Here is a 20471-nt window from a genome sequence, read left to right as displayed (position 1 = left end):
GCATCAGGTCGTAGACCTCCTTAGGACAGGTGCGGGGCCGCTGCAGCACTCGGCCCTGAGTGATGCACTCGATCACCTGGAGGAAAACATTGGTTGGTTTGTCAAAAAGAAGCTGATTTATCTACTGTCACATAATAATGTGGTTTGATACAAAAAAATCTCTGCGGCTGGGAAGCGTGCGGGAACCAAATTGCACATCCAGTATATTAAAGGACGGCCTCGACGTTTGGATAGCACAGACTGTATACAGAGGTTTAAGCCCTAAGCTCACCTTTTCCAGGAACATTTTCAAAAAGATTTAGGTTTAAAAAAAGAATGCTGTTCATGAGCAAATAGTCTTTGTAATTCCAAAGACTTACATTTTAGGAGAGCTCCCACAATATGTGCCGGAAAAGGAAGATGATTTTACATTTTCTCATTCAGTGTAGTGTATGTCATCTCAAGGGCGGGCCATTCATCAAGATTTTTCTTTGGTTTTATTTCTTAACACATGATATTAATTTCCCCCATCTGAAAGGAAACTATTCTGTTTACCGGAATAGTGCACAGTATCTTAAGCATCTTTGTTCTGCGCTTCCATGAAGTTCTGAGGATTTTAAAACCAAAATGTTCAACAGTAAAGGGTTGCCAACCTTCAGTAAGATTTCATTAGTCATTTCCTATTATGCAGCTAGCTGTGCCGTGTCATATTCTGATACAAATGTTAGCTGTTATGGGGTTCTGACTTCAAAAAGGGTTCATGTCAACTGAGACATGGGACACCAGAGTGCTGCACTGAAGTCTGGAGTCTGTCATCATTTCTTCCAGTTTGGAGCCAGAGTTTCTCGTAATTTTTTAAAAGGTGTTGTGAGCAGTGTGTTCTTAAGAAATTGGACAATTGGAGGGCAGAAGATAAAGTGTCACTCCTAACAAACTATCTACAGCAGATAAAAAGTATTTCAAAGTTGTGTCCTTAAAAAATAGGAAAAGAAAATCTAGTGAAGACCTGGAAAGAGTTTGATTGTCAACATCTTCATTTTTCAGCATGCTATTGATCCCCAAAACACTACCAATGCAGTAAAAGCATACTTGGATAGAAAAGCACACATCAGTCATGGACTGGCCTCCACAGTGCCGGACCTCAACGTTATTCAAGCAGTGTGGGGTCAGCTTGACAGAGAACAGAACAAAAGGTAGCCAACATCCAAAGAAGAGCTCTGAATTTTGAATTTGGTTGTCACACGACATGCTTTGATACAACTCCTCTAGAGACAGGACTGTTTTCAGTCATACTGTTTTACAGTGTTTTTATATAATCAGTGTTATTCATCATGACCTGTAAACTGTGTTAAAGCAAGGTTATATCAGTTAAGGGTTATCAAAGTGTGCCACTGTGGCCCTCGTGTTTTTAGCAATGTGCAGCCCGACTGAATAAAGTAAAAGAAACTGTGCTGTATATTTCTATCAAACACAGTTCAAATCCTGCTAAATTACAGCTGTGCACAGTTGTTATTTGCTGATGTATCCACTTTAAAATAAATATAATGTGAGGAAATGTAACAGACGCCTCACTGATGATTCAAAATAAACCACCATCGCTTAAATGGACTTATATCAATCTGTCTCTTTGTCCCAGTATTTTGAGTTTTGTTCTGGACTCCATATTTATTTCTTTTAAAGCATAAGATAAATTATGTTCTAGTTCCCGAGGATGTTATTTTCTAGTTCCTCTGAGTTCTTAAAATCTAGTTTTAGGATGTTAATTACCCTTTGGTTTCCAGTCTGTGTCCTTTGTCTCTGTGTTCGTTTACCTTCGCTCTACCCAGTCAGGTCCTCATGTCTTTTTGGTCTCTCTGTCTTCATGGCTGTCTGTGTTCCCTGTCTTGTCTAGTTAATACATTTGTCGTCCTGGTCCCTGTGTTTTTTCCCTTTCTGTTCTCGTGTCCATCTCTCTGTGTTTTTTGTCCTTTTGTCTCGCCAGTCTGTCATGCCTCCTTGTCTGTTTATCCCAGTGTCAAGTCTCAGTGCATGTGTTACTTCCTGTTTTATTTTGAGTCCACTATCTTGTGTGCCTGACGTTAAGTTTTGCTTCCTTTGTCTTGTTTGCTTTGATTATGTTAAACTGTATTCCCATCTACTCCCTCTCCTCTACTTCCTTTAACCACCCTCCTGTGTATATATATTGTCTACCCTCTCCCTCTGTTCTTCATCGTGTCCTCTCTCGTGATGTTTACAGCCTCTGTCTGTGTGTTCCCGGTCAGCTTAGTTTTTGTGTATATGGCTTCTGTTTTTCTTGCCTTTTTACCAGCAATAAAGCTGTGATATTGAGTTTTATATCTGTCTGCTGAGTCCTGCATTCTGGTTCCACACCCTGCCTGCCAGCAGCAAAACCAAGCGAACTCCAGACAGACCATTGAGTCCACCAGAGGGATGATGGGAATTAAGGTGCACGACAACAGCCTACATTCATTAAATTACTAGACCATAATGTCAGTCTGGGCTTCTAAGACGTGTGGGTCAGGAATTTAATGCTTCGCTTGTGGTGCTAAAGAAGCTTTCAGTCAGCTTACTGTTTAATAAATAAATGACTAGTTTTGGAATGATTTTGTTTATTGGTCTTCACCACTATACAGGCTCCGCACTGGCACTCTGCCATCAAAAGTTATGAGAAGCATGCTATGAATGAATTCTTACACAGCTCAGATTACTTTCATTAATGGAATACTTCTTTTAGTCCACCAAGTAATTCTTAAGTCTTGAAATAATTGATTAGGTAGGCATTGTGCTAGAATAGGAATAAAAATATGCTGACACTAACATTTATTCACAGTCTCTGACTTTTTCTGACACAGTGCATACATGGAGACCAATGAATGTGAAGTGTAGGGTTAGGTTGAAACGCTGTCTGACCTCATTGTTAGAGAGCTGGTACCATGGCTGCTTGCCGTAGGTGAAGATCTCCCACAGCACCACGCCGAGGCTCCACACGTCACTCTCTGTGGTGAACCGCCGGTACATGATGCTCTCCGGGGGCATCCAGCGGATGGGCAGCATCGTATGACCGCCCACCTGCACAAAAAACGACACAACAGCATTCATGAGAAACCAACACTGCAAGATCTGCTAAAGAGTTCAAAGCTGCTGAACATGCTGACTTTATTGTTGTTTACTGTTGTTTTAATAATGGGGGACTGTCAATAGATGTCAGTGATCATGAAAAAAAACACATCGTTGTAGACTTTGTAGTCTTGCTATGGTACAATAGTTTGTTGTAATCCATTTATAATACATGATCATGTTTACTAGAAACACCAAGCTGCAACCAATCATTCTGCAAGAACAGCCCTGCAATAAATCCTAAATTCAGGAAGGTTAAAATGTTCACAATATATATGAAATCATAAAAAGTGCTTAAAAAACACTGATGTCTGATAGCTTAAAAAGCCAACACAGGTCTTAAACCCCTTTAAAGCCTGAACCATGAAACCAGAACATGTTTAATGTTTATTGAACCTTCTAACAACTTTATTAAAAAATTAATTTAAATACTAATTTACATGTATGTGTTTAATTTTTAATCATCACACTGATGATATACAAGTCTCAAAAGCTCCCCAAAACTCATGCATCACATATGATGCGCTAGGCATCACGGGTTAAGGTTAATGTGTATGATTTTTTTTCTTGTCCGCTATTTATGATGATGAAAACGATTCTTTGTGTCAAATTAACAAAGATTATCCGGCAAATCCTCACTGCAATATTAACTTACACAAACCTTAAATAACCCCAAATAAATATTTGAACCCTAAATTAAGTAGCACCACTTTTGAGACATGTCGTTCATTCACCCATTTTCTGGTGCACATCCAGGTCTAGCTTGCTCAAGTGAAGCATATAAACAAAATGATCAGGATTTGCTGGTAGGTCTGCTGTTAAGATCATTTTCATGATCAAACAGCAAACTTGTCAGAAGCTGGAAGCCTCAAACATTTGGTCTCTGTGCATGAATAACAAATAATCAATAATTGAATGAAGTGCAAATCAGAGTCATTAACATGGAAGAAAATCTAGATGGCGAAACAAAAGATTATTTAAGAGTTCTTTAGTTGAGTGCTTTTGTAGCTCCAAGCCTTCTAACTGGTGAAGTTCATATACTGGTACGCTCACCGGGATTATATCAGCGTGTCTGAAACTGCGGGTTGCCAAACTGGTCGGGCATGAAACAATGCACAGGAAGTATGGAGTTCCAGATGAAAGCTGTACTGGGATTGCTGTGAAATAAACTAGCAAGAGTTTATTAGCTCTATTCTGTTGATCATGTTTTTGTTGTTGTTGTTTCGAAGGTGGGTGTGCATGAAAACAAACTGAGAACCACCATATTCATAATTTAGTGTTGCGTATAATAAGCTTACTGATTAGCACTAAACACAATAAGTAATAATAATGGTAGTAGTACTGGAAATGATACTAAATTCATATTAAAATTGATACATATATATATATATATATATATATATATATATATATATATATATATATATATATATATATATATTTATAACAAATCATGTGACTAATCCTTCTACCTAAAAAGAAGGACGAGGGAAGAAGGAAGGCAGTTCTAAAGGTAAAAGGAAGTACAACCCAGTACTACACATATGTATTGCTGGATTAAGTGTCTGGTTACATGTGACAATTTGATGATTTGTTTCTGTTAGCTTATTTGGCTAATTTATGTGGCATTGGGAGATTAATTTGGTGAACCACGCAGACATCCTTTTCCATTGTTTTTAATCTGTTTTAATGCAGTCTGTCAACCACCAATCCAACTGTGGGGCACAAATATAAAATTCTAGTAAACTATCAAAGGTTTCACTCATGTCTGTGTCTTCACTCATGTGAAAATAATTAGTGTGATTGAAGGTAACACTTGCTCTAAGTGCATGTGTAACGGGACTGACTTCTGACTTCCAAAGTAAGCAAGTGAAACAGGATCCTGGTGCCGTTCGCGTTGCTAATGTGTTTGATAACGGGATTTGGTGGGAACCCCTCTTAAAGGGGATCTTATTAGATGCAGGAAAATGCATCTTGGAATTGATTTACAGTAAGAGTCTTCACATTTCTGACTTCACTTTGGGCAGCAGAGGGCACTGTGGGATTCACGCTGGCATGTGAGACACAATGAAGGAATAAAATACATGTATCAACTCAGTGTTATTATTAACATGATAGTTTTGTTTCTTTGACCTCCATTGTTTTTTATACATTTAAACTGCAATAAAAAAAGATACAATGATCGTCATTCTTGCAGCTGCACAGTTTTTTAAGAGCAAACCTGGAATTAAATTTGATCAGTTCCACATTTTTTGTGTATAATGAGGCGAAGTGAAGTAAGGGAAGAAAGGGGAAAATATCTAAAATCCTTACTCTGTAGTAGTCTGAGCTGTAAACATCTCTGGACATGCCAAAGTCTCCTATCTTGACCAGCAGGTTTTCTCCTACCAGGCAGTTCCTTGTTGCCAAGTCTCTGTGGACAAAGTGCTGGGAGGCCAGGTAGACCATGCCAGCAGCAATCTGTTGGGCAATGTGCAGCATCTGGGACTGAGTGAGCTCCACCAGGATGCTGTGTTGACCGTCTGCCATGAGCACTGCATCGGGACCATGGGACCTGCACCCAGTAACCGTTGCATAGTTTAGAAAATAATGCAGCAGCATGAACTATTCTGTCACTACTGTAATACATGAATGTGATATTAGCAATCAACTAACTAATTAACAAAACATTAACCTGAAATTATTTAACATTTTTCTCACCAAGTAAAAGAATACAAAAAAATTTACAACACAAAATTTGTTCTAGCCTCCCAGTCTTGATCATAATGTGATGTTTCTATTAGCTGTATTTTTCTTTGGGTTCTAGACTGTAGACTGCAAATAGCACAAGTAGTGCATTACCTTGGTCTGTGAAAATATACTGTAATAGAGAGTCTCAGTATTTTCTTGCATTTGATTATTTTATTGATCACTGATATAGTGATTAGTCTCACACTCGTACTCAGTAAATTCAGTACAATCCCACAGCGTGTGTTATAACATTGACCGGACTAGACAATGAAGACGTAAAATTGACATTACTGCTTTTTTTGTTACATTTGATTTAAAAAAACATATTTATCAAAGTTAGAAGCTACAAAATAAACATACAGGTAAGAGAGAATTATTTGAAACTGTTACAATAGGTCTAGGATGCCATCAGCAGCCTAGACCTATTGTAACAGTTTCAAATAATTCTCTCTTACCTGTATGTTTATTTCGTTTTCATGTTACTTTATTCCTTTTGATTTCTAGTCCCCAGTAACTTTATTATTTCCATAAAGCATATACAGCCGCTTGTTAATGTAAATACTTAATCAGCCAGTCGTAGACGATATAACCAAAGTACACAGAAGAGCATCTCAATAAGTGTAATTCTGAAGTAGATGGACTACAGCAGCAGAAGACCACATTGGGTGCCACTCCTGTCAGATAAGAACAGGAAACTAATGCTTCATGTGGGCTCACCCAAAATTAAAGCGTTGCCTGGTCTGATGAATCCAATTCCAAATGGTAGGGTCTGAATTTGGTGTAAACAACATGTAAAGCTTTGATTCATCCTGCTTTTATACCAGCAGTTCAAGCCACTGATGGCGATGGAGTGGTGTGGTGAATGTTTTCTAGACACACATGGACTCTTCGGTATCAATTTATTTATAATTTAAATGCCACAGCCTACCTCCATCCCTTCATGACCACAGTGTACCCATCTTCTGTTGGCTGCATTTAGCAGGTTAATGTGCCATATCATAAAGCTCAAATCATCTCAAACTGACGTCTTGAACAGAACAAAGAGTTCATGTAAGCCTACTCAAATGGCCTTCACAGTCACCAGATCTGATTCCATCATGCATCATGGATCTGCAGCAACTTTGTGATGCTATCATGTCAATATGGACAGAAATCCCTGAAAATGTTTCCAGCACCTTGATGAACCTGTGCCATGAAGGATTGAGGCAGTTCTGACGGTAAATGACCTGTTCTTACACAGCACGTTCTACTCTAACTCAGCACTCAAAGCAGTTGTTGCTACAAGCTTCATTCACCCAATCACACACATTCAAACAAGCACCTTGTCTAAAATTTTCACACACAAATGCAAAGAGAAAAACTCAGGGACCATTATCTTGCCCAAGGAAACTTTCACATACAGATTGGAGTAGCTGGGGATTGAACCTGTGACTTTTACATTGGTATATAACCAGCTCTACCTCCTCCACAGCCAAGGCTGAGAAGCAACAGTGAGAAACAACAGAAAGGGGATCTAACCCAGTCCTAGCAATGTGCACTTTATTGATTTGCTTTTATTCCTTTTGTATTATACAATATTTGTTTTTTGTTTTTAGCACGTGTTATTTTTAATTATTTCTTTTCACTACATTTGTGTTACGTTGTTATCAGCCTGTCAGTCCTTACGCAAACCATTTGACATTCACTGATCTGCATGAGAGGTACCACAAGTAACTGATTAGTAACAGATACCAATAGAGGATCTAAAGAAGCTTACCTGAGGAACTTGTTGAGGTCCCCGTGTTTCATATATTCAAACACCATGATTAGTGGGTCACTCTCTACGCACACTCCGTAAAAGGTGACGATGTGCTCGTGCTGCAGGTTGGTGAGGAGCTCAGCCTCTCTGTAGAAGTCTGCTCTGCCACTCTCGCTGGCCTCTTTCAGTGTCTGAAACAAGACAGGGACAAAGACGAGAGGCAAACGGTGAGAAGCATTATCTGCAGGAACGTACATCTAATCACTAGGATTTACTGACTGACTGTCAAGTTCATTGATCGTTTGATCTGTACCTTGACTGCCACGTGGATCTTCTCCTGGTCTGGTGTCAGGTTGTAGCATTCAGCGAGAAAGACCTTCCCAAAGGCTCCTTCTCCCAGCTCCCGCTTCAGCACAATGTTGTGTCGCTTGATGTGCTGGACAACTTTAATGCAGAAGAAGTCAAATTACCCTCAAGGTTATGTGCACATTGGGAATTTAAGTGGACATTTTTGGTGCATACAGAACATTTGTCTTCACTAATCTCACAACAAACAAGCACGCGTCTTCAGACTGCATCATTTATGTGATGACAATTCAAAAACTGAAAGATATTTAAATTAACATGACAGAAAACATATATTTAGCAAATTGCATAAGTTAAAAAAGGACTTAAATACTTATCTAAACTATCTGTTTTTACAATTCAATACTTTGTGTAGATTCATAAAGTATAAAATATAAAACTGCTGAGTTAAGCCCTTTGTCAGAGCTTGTGTTCCTGCACATCTCCTGTGGTCCAACTATCCAGCCGGTCTAAGGAACTGGAGTCACTATCACAGTGCAGTAGGATGCCAAAAATAAATATGGCGCCTAGCAGCGATCCCTGCATGGATTTATCAGAAAAGGCCCAGGTTACCCGGCATTTGTCGAACGAGGCAGTAACTCACACGTGTTGGATTTCAGCATGCTGCCGGAGTTACGGAAGTACTGGGGGTTCTCGATGACAGGAATCTTTGTCATTCCAATGATCACTGCGTCTGGACCCATCTCTGAGGATGACGGGGTGTTGTTGCCATTGGAGACGTGATGGAGAGGGCTGGCAGAATCATCGTCATTACTGATAACTGAGGAGGAGCCTAGAGAGCCACAGAGGATGTGGAGAAGGAGGAGAAGAGAAAGACAGCGCAAAGAAGAAGACGAAGAAGAGTAAAGCTGTTAGCTATAAAGGGAGGGGAGTAAAAGCAGAGTTGCAGGGTGAAAAAAGATTGACAGAGGGATCACAGGTTAGATGAAGTATGTCAGATTACACATTATAGGCAGGTTTACTGAACAATGTAAAAGGATGAGCTCAGGCCAAAGCAGAGCTCACTAATTCCTGTGGTAATTTCCATATTCACACAGTAGGAACAGCACAGGGCCAACGCTACTGCTTACTTTTAAACCCCTGAGATGTCATTTACCAAAGATACATAATAACTAGATTCATATTTTATGATATAGGTGTAAGGAGATATTAGGACATTCTAATGTTTCATTAACATTAAGTGAGAACAAATGCTTATAATGCTTAATAACACACTGAATGGCTTCAGTGTATGTGTTATACACTGTTATTGAAGGTTCATGAGCTGTTTATGCATCAGTTATGAATATTAACAAGATGTTGAAATTGCTGAAAAAAGTCATACTAAATAGTTAGAATTTTTTTTAAGTGTTTTAGATTATGCACCATGCTGCTTAGCACAAAGACTGGAAACTGTGGCTGCATGGCACCAGATTTTACTGGATAGTTAGCTGCCAGCTGTAACATCATTTTAGTGGTGATAAGTACAAAAAATAATAAACAAACGAGGAAAAGGAAATTCAACAAATGTAAAAGCAAAAAACAAAACAAAGTGTACTAGAACAAACACACGAAATCTGACAAATTATTCAAATCTGAAATCTGGTATAGCAACTCTGCTTGATTATGATGAGAGAAAACTGACTACATGAAAGAATATTATCATGCCATAACAGGTGATCAGAGCTAATGGTAGTAAGAAAATGATATAAATAAATACATACATGAAAAAAGAGCTTGCAGTCAGTATATGGAGGGAGACTGGGAGGGTTAGGATGATTACAGTTAAGACATGCAAGATTTTAGTTGCATGTCTTAACTGGCATTAGGTGACAGAATTGAATTTAAATGTTTTTCTTGCCTGCATAATCGTTTATTTGGTTATATCATTTGGTCCACAAGTAGTCGGATGATGACACTTTAAAAAATAATTTTGCCTCTGTACAGCACCAGAGTGGAAATCAAATAATTGCTATGTGATTAAAGTGCAGACTTTCAGCTTTAATTCAATGGGTTGTTGTTTTTTTTAAGCATCACTTTAACTGTTTAGCTAAAGTCTATTTCAGGAATTACAGAATTACTGATAGTCCTCCCAGTTTCAGCGGCTCAAAAGCAATTGGACAATTGAGTTATAAGCAGTTTCATAGGCATTTGATGTCTGTTCCCTTATTATTATTTTGTGATAAATGAAGGAGATAAAACATCTGGAGTGGATGCATTTAGTAGCTGTTCACTAAAACTCTGAATATGAAGTCCCAAGAGATGTCTATTCAAGCGAACGAGGCTATCATTAGCCATCTCAACAATCTGGTGCATTCTTAAAAGGAAGGAATTGACTGGCCAGCAACACCAAAAAGCCCTGAAAGACCACGGAAGATGACTAAAGTGGATTGTTTCAAAGTTATTTCCTTTGTTAAAAAACTCCTTCACAATGACTAACAAGTCAAAAAACACTCTTGGGGTGGTTTGGAAAAAATTTACCCTCAAGAGAAGGCTTCATGAATGGAAATACAGTGGTTTTACAACAAGGTGCAAACCACTGGTTACATTCAAGAACAGGAAGGGCAAATTAAACTTTGCTAGAAAACATCTAAAATAAAAACTTCTGGGAAAAAAGTTTTGGATACATGGAACCAAGATTAACTTGTACCAGAACTATGAGTCAAAGCATACTGCTTTTTCTATCAAACATAGTACAGATAACGCTATAACATGGGCAAGTATGGCCACCAGTATAACTGACTCACTGGTGTTTAGTCATGATGAGACTGCTGATAGAGGCAGCAGGATGAATTGTGATGTTTACAGGGCTGTACTCTCTGCTCAGATTCAGACAAATGCTGCAAAACTGATAAAGTGCAAAGTGCAAATGGATAATGACCTAAAGGATAGTGCAAAAGAAACCTAAGAGTTTCTCAAGGCAAAGAAATCAGATATCCTATAATGGCTGAGTGAGTCATCTGATCTCAACCCAATAGAGCACGCTTTCTAGTTACTGAAGACAAATCTGAACGCAGAGAGACCCTCAAACAAGCAGCAACTGAAAGTGGCTGCATTAAAGGCCTGGCGGAGCATCTCAAGGGAGGAAACACAGGATTTGGTTACATCCATGGGTTCTAGACTTCAGGCAGTCTGACTACAAAGCATTAAAAACAATCCTTATAGTTAAAATGATCTTAGTTTGTTCAGTTCATTTTGAGCTTCTGAAAACTGGAGACTCTATACTTTAATGCTTTATTAGAAGGCGTTGGATTACAGGTGAGGTGTTACACTTCAATCACATAATGTTTGATTTAGTCCAATGTGGTGGTTTACATACAAACCCCCCTCAAAAACCTACCATTGTCCAAATAGTTGTAGACCTAACTGCATTTCAGAGGGAAGCACGTGATGTTAAAACTTGTGTTCTAGTATCTATTATATGTTTTAAAGGGACCTTTAAGGTATCTTTCTATACACATATATTCGGATAAAAGATGTATTGTGCCACTGACATATTGAAAAGCTGTTTCTGTGTTTTAGCAAATGTCAGGGTGACCAATATGGGGTTTCTTGTATTTCAGGGATAGTTCAACTCCAAGCAGCCTGGAGTGGACTGTCTGCGACCTGGAGCTGAGGATAACGTTTGTGTGATATTTATTTGCAGTGATGGCCAGGGTTTCCAGGATAAACTGCCGGTTGTAGCTTCACTTCTAGCAAACACACGTGATATTGTTTATCTCAGGGTAAGGAAGCACAAATGTATATCTTGAATTATCAGCTTAGTTGTTTTTTTAGAAAATGTTTGCACCTTTAATGCCAAACTTGGAGTTTCTTCCGTATTTCAGTATGATCATCATCAGAACACAACCGATCAGGGCAACGCCAGCAATTCCCACAACTACATACACCTAGGAAGGAAAAAACTAAGATGGAGTCATGAGGCGATAACAGGAGCTGCTTTTTTAAAAAAAGAATTGAAATAAACAAGAAAATATTGTGTATTTTAAGGGTTTACAAGAAGAGGTAGGTACCACTGCTTTAGATGGAGCGGGCTGATTAGGGTCACTTACAGCAACACTGTCATCCGGTGGAGTGTCTGTAGGATCTGGAAAGAAAACATGGGTCTGAACATTTTAAACCAATAACATCTAGTGAGTGAAAGCACGCCAAAATGCTGACTGTTAGGTTCATGCAAATTTGAGAGTTGAAACACACACCGTCTGGGCAGAAGGCGAAGGCACAGGCAACGGCAGGAAAGGGACAGGGACATTATCAGAGTTCATTTTAAATTTGCACTCAATCATCATCATGCTAACAAGTACAACATTTGTCCGGATAAGCCAAATCGATACTTACAATACTCGATGTCTTCTGTAGAAAAGAAAAGAAATGAAAAAAAAAAAAGCATGTCAGCAGCCATAATAAACAGAAACGAGCTGACTTCAATAAACGGACTCGTGTGAAAAGACAGAATACTGACCCGTATGGTTGATGTTAGGCGGGTGGAGAAACTGGGCAGAGATGTTCTTCTCATCCCTGCCATACTTATTCTCTGCGACCAGCTTGTACTCTCCGTTGTGAATGTGGGTGGGGTTGACCAGCTGCAGGCAGCCGTGTTGCTGGTTCTCTGTGGTCACGTGGATCATGGTGCGGATGTAGTCCTGTTCCTGGAGAGGCTTGTTATTGTGGTACCACCTTAGCTCCGGCTTGGGGTTCCCCGTTACTGTGAAGGGGATGCACCAGTGGTGGTCCCGCTCTGGAGACAGGAGTGTCAGGATGGTGGGGGCAACTGACACAGAGGCAACAGTAGAGGAAGAGTAATCACAAGATGATAGGAAATAAACACAGGGAGGGAAGCCAATAGGTAAAACAACATCTGAGGGATTTTGAGTAAGTGACAAAAAGTATGGGAAGGGAAGGGGGACTGATCACACAACATCTGAGCACTGATGAAATGAAAACACGGAGAAAGAGGAGGAGGGTGGAACTAAACAAGCAGAGGTGTATGGCAAGGCATGAGGAGCTTCACAGGAGGAAGAGTTATGGACAGGAAATATGGAGAGTCAATAAGGTTTGCCAAGAGACACTAATGATAACAAAATGAGGAGCCTTCTGCTTCCAGTGGAAAAACAACATCTCGAAGAAGGCATTTAAAAGTTCATCACATTAAATTACACAAATTAAACTTAGCAACGCAAATATAATTTCTAGAGATGTGCGCCATGGTTAAAGTCCTTACAAAGAATATTGAGCTGAAGGCTGGCCTCGGTCTGACCGACCATGTTCTCGGCACTGCATACGATTGCCCTGCCGTTATCATCAGGAGACAGGCCTGACAGGGTGAGGATGCTCTCTGTATCCATAGGTTCAATCTGTAAACACATTATTAATTTTTTCATTATGTTTCCTGTATACAGAAAATTGTCTTGATCTTATGAAACCGACTACTATTAGTTGACTGTACAATACAGGCTCAAATGGCTATGACACACAGATACCAGAGTAGTTAGCAAAGTAGCCAGGGAGTTTTAAAGAGTTACTTAAAAGTTCAAGTACCTAAAAGGAATGAAGACACTTATACGGGATAAAGATAAACATTTGAAATTCTATAAACAAATGCTGAAAAATATTATGGACCAGTACTTAGCAAACTAAAATCAATGTGAGATGATAATTGAACTAGTAGCTAGAAGTGGCTAACAGCTAGCTAAAAGAAGCCCAGAGAACATATGAACGGCAAAGTAAGTAAAAGCAGTTGATACACATTTTAAACAGCACAAGGTAGAAAAGCAGCGTAAATTAGCTAAAAGTGGCTAATAAATTAAAATAAAAAAGACAACTTTTCTAATTGTTATTAGAAAAAGCTGATGTAAGAATAGCAAAACAATTAGCTAAAAGCATCAGCTAAAATATTTACAAGTACTCAATACGGACCAGAAACAAGCCAGTTCAACAGTATTAATGTCCAATTTTATATATTTAAAATTATTCATTCAAAGCTTGAAATCTCATGTTGACAACTACACAACTCGGAATTTATCTAAAGATGCCCTTTAAAGGTCTACAAACACAGTCACAAACTTTTAAGCGCTTAAAAGTAAATTTCAGCGTTTGAAACCCCTGAATGCTTGTAAATCACCCAGAATATATATATACATATATATATATATATATATATAAATATATATATATATATATATATATATAAATATATATATATATATATATATATATATATATATATATATTTTTTTTTTTCCCCCCCCCCAACATTAGTGATGTGTTTCGCATTGTTTTCAGTAAGCTGTTTCAAATTAGAAACTAGTCTCAGACCAGTCTAGTCCATGTCCTCATAGTTGTTTAAAAATACTAGTTGTTAAAATCGTCCCGTTTGTTGGAAATACTGTTCACGTGGATAAAGATAAATTAAATATATACATTTAAAAACAGCAGGTCACTTAAAATTTTCAATGCCCATGTTTGTAATAATCAAGGAATACGATGTGTTTTGAAACACTGAAGCACTAAAGAACATAAGCTAATTAAGTTTGGCAACAGAGGCTTTTTAGTGAGTTAGAAAGTGGCATTTAATCAACTTCTTCTTATCTATATATTTGATTTTCCCATGAAAACAACTAAATTAAATGTGATTATTTTATTTTATTATATTAATAATAATAATAATAATAATAGTAATAATAATAACAATTTACATATTATTTTATAAAAACTTTTTAAAAGTATAAAATATCACCAAAGTAAAGCTCTTCGAGACTCCGTAAAGGTGGAGCCGTGCCAAAGGTTTAAAAATGAAAACAGAAAGGTAGATCACCTTACCTCATAGTGGGTCCAGAGCTCATCAAGGTTCCACACAATCTCGGGAGCAGGGGAGCCTGAGGCACTGCAAATAGCTTTGACATTACTCCCCTCCATCTGAGTCACATTTCTGGGGGTGACCTCTACGGTGGGAACCACTGTGAGAAAACATGCAAACCATAAAAGTAAAAGGAAACTTGATCAGATTGTTTCCCTTTAAACTTTCTTTCTGTCTTTCTTTCAGTCCCTTACTGTGCATCCACTCATTCAAACATTCGATATCAATCAGTCTACTCAGATTTGCTTATTGTGGGATGGTTTCACTTTACCACAGTCTGGCGGCCGGAAGGTAGCAAAGTCCTGCGCCACTCCTCTGTCATCTGTGCATGTCAGCTCGGGACTGTCTGTTTCTTCCTGGAGTCTTAGCTTGATCCACAAGTTCTCACAAACACAATCCAGAGGATTCCCAGACAGAAGTAGCCTAGAAAGAAAATAGAGTGCATGTGACACTACATAGAAAAGACATAGATACACTGATAGTCTTGTGCGTATGCGTCACTTACGGATATGTAATGTTAAAGTTCTGAAATGTTCTCCATGACAGTGTTGACAAGTTATTGTCTCTGAGATTTCTGAGAGGAGAGAAAAAAAAAACAACCAAACAGAAAATATTCAACTAAGCATTCTTACATGTTTAATAATGAAATAACTGGAGAGGCTCTGTAAAATTCGTCTTACACATATTGAAGTCTTGTATTGTTAAAAAACGCGTCCGGTGATATAGATGTCAGTCTTGTCTTTGTGACCGTTCTGTTGGAAGTTAAATTGTAGTTACATGAACTTTAACTCCACTTTTAACCATAAAAAACACAACACTGAACGTTCTACTTACAGGTTTCTTAGGTTTATGTAGTGCCTCAGACTGCTGTCACTCAAGTCAAACAGTCTGTTTTGATTAGCAATGTATCTGTGGAAAAACAAGATGAAAGGGAAAGCTTGGTATGGTGCAGGTTTTTAGTCAAACTATTCACACAAAAAATGTCAAATATTGAGTCAAAAGTGTGATTTAAACTGGAATTGAGATACAGGTCCTAATTAACTCTCCAAAAACTCAAGTGTTGAATGGGAAATGTGTGTATTTTATAAAACTAATAACTTTTTTTTGAATAAAACTCATTTTGTTGTTTTTTGCGAGTCAGCAAGGTAAAATTGTACTGCTCCCAAGTTAAGCTAGCTGTTTTACTCAAGGAGTCTTGTCTGTGCATTTGTGAGTATAACATTAATACAACAGCGTGTACTGACGGTGTGACATGTTTACCTTGTTTACTAAAAACAATGGGGTTTTTTTGGGTTTTTTAAACAACTTTGTGGACTAATAACTGTAATAAACTGTTTTTGTTTTAAAATAGCACCTCTAGGGAAAAAAAGCTTAACGTGGGGGCTGGGTATGTCACCAATAATAATAATAATTAGAATAATAATAATAATAATAATAAGTTGTAGGGAAATTAGCTCGATAAGAATGAATGAATTGGGGTTATTAACTCTAACCAGGTAAAACACTGTGCAGGGACAGTCTAGCAGCTTAATCTGGGTCCTGAGCCACGATCAGACTGGGTGTGTCAGTATTTGGCTGGAGGTTGATAAGCAGGAGACCTTACAGCTGCTGATATATAAAGAAACTCAAAGTTGCAGACAGAACGATGGTGCCTTTATATGTGAAGTTTTGGAATCAAATTCAAAGTTGCAACTGAGCAATCGCAGATGTGTCTACGTACACATTGAAAAGTTATTTTTATTTATGCTGAAGCATGTAATTGTATTTTGGAGTAAGCAGGTTTCTGTTTGGAAAGGAGGCATGTCTGTGAAATAATTAGTGCCGAGAAAGAGAAACACTATTATGTTTCTTTGCTCTACAGCGAGATTTAACTAAGTTTTGTGATTTGAAGAAAGTTTTTTTTAAAGGTTTGTCTTTTTTCCTTTGTCTAGTCCTTTGCTAATGTAAAGCGTCATCACATGCCCACGCTGTTAAATTAATTATCATGCCAAAAGATGGCTTTTTTCCAGCGTTTGGGAGGTTTAGTTATCTGGACAGTGCCTATGCTGAGAGGTTTCAGTTTAGGTGAGAAGGTGCTTTCAGACATTGATATCCTTAGGAGTGTGATTTTTTTCCATATCTAAATTTTTAGTAATTTTATTTTACTTTTTTTAGCTAAGGTCCATGTTGGGAACAGTAGGTCCTCATGGTGAAACCTTGAACTTGGCACAGATGAAGCTTTACCCATCTCACTGTTCCTGAATCTGCTTCTGGTAAGAGGCACTACTACGGTCCACCTCTTGTCTCTCTATGGTCATAAAATGCCTACTTTCATGTCTTCTGAGTTTTGTGCTCTGCTTCAACAGTGTAATTTGGGGAGACTGAAAAAGTGGTGGTATTTTTGTTTTATAGATTTTCTTCAAGATGCTGCTTTTACATTCCTACACAGTACTAACACGAAATTTTAAATATTTAACAAATGAGACTTTTGGAGAACACAGTGAAAACTTGAAATTGTTTTTCTGAATTTGTAGCAAGTAACTACATATTTTATAGAGTTTTTAAGAATGAAAAACATTTATGAATTATTTTGAGGTGGAATGATTGTCCTGTTTTAACTAGTATTTCGTTAAAGCTTCAAATGATCTGAAAAAAACAAACAAGCAACAACAACAACAACTTGTGAGTGTTGCTCCCTACTGATGGGTTTGAGACTGACTGCTGGTTGCTTCATGTGTTAGTAGGAAACATTTTGTTTACATGAGGATTGGAGGATGCCCTAAAACTACAAAATGTATCTAAAGAGCCAGTGGTGCTTTCGAAGTGACGCCTTAAAGTATCACTAACAGGAATTTTTAAATTCATGGTTGATTTTCAGAAGGTGCCCGGCCTGATGTCCTTCACTGATGTTGTACACACTGCCTTAAAGAAATCTGGAACAACTGCATTCTTTACAAAGTGAAGAACATTAAAAAAAAACATATAGGCACCTGAAAGACTTTTCTTTTTATCTGCAAAGTAAAAACGCGAATAAACACGTTGACCCCAAGTAAACTACCTTCACGGTAAACTGATGTGACGCCTATTCTGCCTGCCTGCCTCCGAAAACTCACTCAGTCTCCCCTTTGCTCCGCTGGGTGCCATGCAGTGGTGTACTTGTGCGGGGTTGTAACAGGTAAGCTTCAACACAGACCTACACACTGACGCAGATGAGGCTCTACACAACTGTGGGTAGCCTATTGGCAGCTGTACACAACTGATGCGATCTCATGTGTAATGTGCCAACAGCATGAAGTATTCAGGCTGCTTCACACCGCCGCCCAAAAACCGAGTGAGCACCTCGGAGGCTCCGTTAGGCCTGAAAATTTACTCCATCACTACCACTGGAGCTGTTTTGTAAAGGAAAACACCGACTAATGCAAATAAGCCTGACGCACAACCTCGCCACCATAACGCGCTCGCGCACGCGAGCAACTGCCTCTGTCTCACACACACACATGCGCGCGCGCGTAAAAGCACACGCAAGCACACATATACGAGGCTACATGATCTGACATTGGTTATAAGAATAAAATAAATTCTGTGTCGGGAAAAGCGCTAAACATGGATCTCTACTGATGTTTAATCCACAAGGAGATTCCAAACCTCCATTAATAACGCCGTTGATCTTATTCTCACCCTTATTGTTATTATAATTATTGTTGTTATTATTAATATTATTATTAAAATACCAGCCCCAACTATTTGATATTCCAGCGACCTACAGATTCCAGGGGAGCTCTTTACGCATTGCTTCCTAATGAGTTAATAAGCTGTCGGTGCGATCGTTTTCATACACTTACATCTCAGTGATGTTTTCCATGTCATCTAACGTGAGGACAGGGAAATCCTCGATCCCTGGTACAGAATCAATACAAACAATTCTTGAGATGCTGCAAGTGCAGGATGCGGGGCAAGCATCGCTAAATCTCCACAGCCCCATCAAAACCAAAAACAATCCGACACGAGCCATGCCATATTCCCCCGCGCTGGAGTCCATCGCAGGTCCAATGGTATCCCACGAATCCCCCAAACAGAATCAGCTCAAATTGAATTATTAAGATTTCCACCCTCGCCACCTTTTTTCGGCCAAGTTAATCCTTTCGACTCCGCAGGGGGAGAAAAAAAAGACTACGCTGTCGGCGAGGAATGCGCAGAGCTCACGGTTTAATATCAAGATGCCATGGACTGGCCTTCTCGTCTCCGCAGAGCTGGTATCACACTACTGCATATCGATGCCGTGAAGCAAGGTGTCAAGTGGTCCGTCCTGGTGCTGCTGCCGCTGCTGCCTCACTCCCCTATCGGGGGCCACGGGACTGCTCGCCACTGCCTTGTAAAACAAATATGAGGTGTTCCAGATGTTTAGAGATCAATAGGCAGGGCCCCCACGAGCGGTTTGTCGTGTGTGTGTGTGTGTGTGTGTGTGTATGTATGTGTGTGTGTGTATGTGTGTGTGGTGATGTGGGGGGGGGGACTGCACAGTGGAGTAAGGATGCGTGGTGATGCTGCGTGTGTAGGGAGGAAGGCTACCTGCATCCGTCTATCGATTATCACCGAGGACGAGCGCATCTCACCCTGCCATCACTGGGACGGGGCTTATAGGAGTGGGGGGCTGGGAAACGTGATTGCGATTGTGCCCTGAAAATGTTATTTTTGTCATTTTTAAAAAAATAGGATCGTGAGAAATTCGTATTTAAATGGTGCAACAAACACCTAAAACGTCAGCTTCTGCACATTTCGAGTCAAGTGCCCAGGTGTGGGGCAAATCACGCCGTCTGCGATGGCCACAACAACAATATGGATGTAAACTCTTGTGTTGTGGTTACTCTGAAGCCATACATTGGATGAAAGCTTTTTTTTTTCACACCAACACTGTTGTAGGCTACGGTTGGCCATTAGGCCTGGTGTGACGTAAGGTTGACGCACAAGACGGGGTGCATCTATGAAAAATAATTACCTATACTATGTCCGCAAGCTTCAAATAGGTCTCACTCCAATCACTGATCAGAGCACGATATAGGCGTCAAGAACTCCATCTATTTATTTCTTGCCCAGTAAACTTTGTTTGGCAATAAATAAACTAAATAACAATAATAGTAGTAGTAATAATAATAATAATAATAATAATAATAATAATAATAATAATAATAATAATAATAATAAAAAACCAACTTTCAGCAGACTGTTGCATGTTTTAGTAGGAGTTTAAGACATTTTTGTGGGTGGGTGTTAAAGTATTTGTCAATAAACATTTCGGGGCTGAACTGCAAATATGTTGCTCTGACGTTGATGCACGAATGCGTGATCATTTTTCTTTATAAATTAATTGTAACATATTGCTTTCCCCCCGTATACGTCCCAAAATGTGCCAGTTCCATGCCAGATGTGGTCTCTGTTCAATATTTATTTATTTATTGTTTGGTTTTTCGGTAATTGCTGTCCAGTGCCAAAACATCAAGCTGGTCATATGTTTTCAAAATGAATAAATAGATCATGTTTACCACCGGATTCCTCAATTTCCACTCACGACGAGGAGGCAGCCAGGACACATGATCTGTGACACAGCCTGGATGGTTAGTGTCGCTATGGTGACTTGGTCTTTACAAATAGCGCGGACAATGTCAAGTGTCGCTATGGTTGCAGATGAAAATATGTACGCAGGCTTTTTTTTTTAAGAGAAACATCAAG

At 38.9% G+C, this 20471-nt stretch overlaps 1 protein-coding gene across 1 annotated transcript in view; it reads right to left on the bottom strand.

Annotated features, from left to right (window-relative positions):
- The window catches only part of ntrk2b (neurotrophic tyrosine kinase, receptor, type 2b), a 22314-nt gene extending 2864 nt beyond the window's left edge, over positions 1-19450 (bottom strand). Inside the window, exons 1-17 of the mRNA XM_080304162.1 lie at positions 18587-19450; positions 15600-15674; positions 15446-15517; positions 15271-15339; positions 15037-15188; positions 14729-14865; positions 13131-13263; positions 12372-12680; positions 12248-12262; positions 11923-11996; positions 11700-11799; positions 8514-8702; positions 7878-8008; positions 7583-7755; positions 5410-5650; positions 2890-3048; positions 1-76 (exon numbers count right to left, since the gene is read on the bottom strand). The exon at positions 1-76 is cut by the window's left edge and continues 2864 nt beyond it. Coding sequence (XP_080160288.1) covers positions 1-76; positions 2890-3048; positions 5410-5650; positions 7583-7755; positions 7878-8008; positions 8514-8702; positions 11700-11799; positions 11923-11996; positions 12248-12262; positions 12372-12680; positions 13131-13263; positions 14729-14865; positions 15037-15188; positions 15271-15339; positions 15446-15517; positions 15600-15674; positions 18587-18783 — 2302 coding nt within the window. The 5' untranslated portion in view covers positions 18784-19450. The remainder of the gene's footprint in view (positions 77-2889; positions 3049-5409; positions 5651-7582; positions 7756-7877; positions 8009-8513; positions 8703-11699; positions 11800-11922; positions 11997-12247; positions 12263-12371; positions 12681-13130; positions 13264-14728; positions 14866-15036; positions 15189-15270; positions 15340-15445; positions 15518-15599; positions 15675-18586) is intronic.
- Between the last annotated feature and the right edge of the window lie 1021 nt (positions 19451-20471).

The sequence above is a fragment of the Astatotilapia calliptera genome, chromosome 7 (genome assembly GCF_964374335.1).
Source record: "Astatotilapia calliptera chromosome 7, fAstCal68.1, whole genome shotgun sequence".
Classification (NCBI taxonomy): domain Eukaryota; kingdom Metazoa; phylum Chordata; class Actinopteri; order Cichliformes; family Cichlidae; genus Astatotilapia; species Astatotilapia calliptera.
The sequence above is the reverse complement of the archived record's forward strand: the minus strand, read 5'-3'. Positions and strand labels throughout refer to the sequence as shown.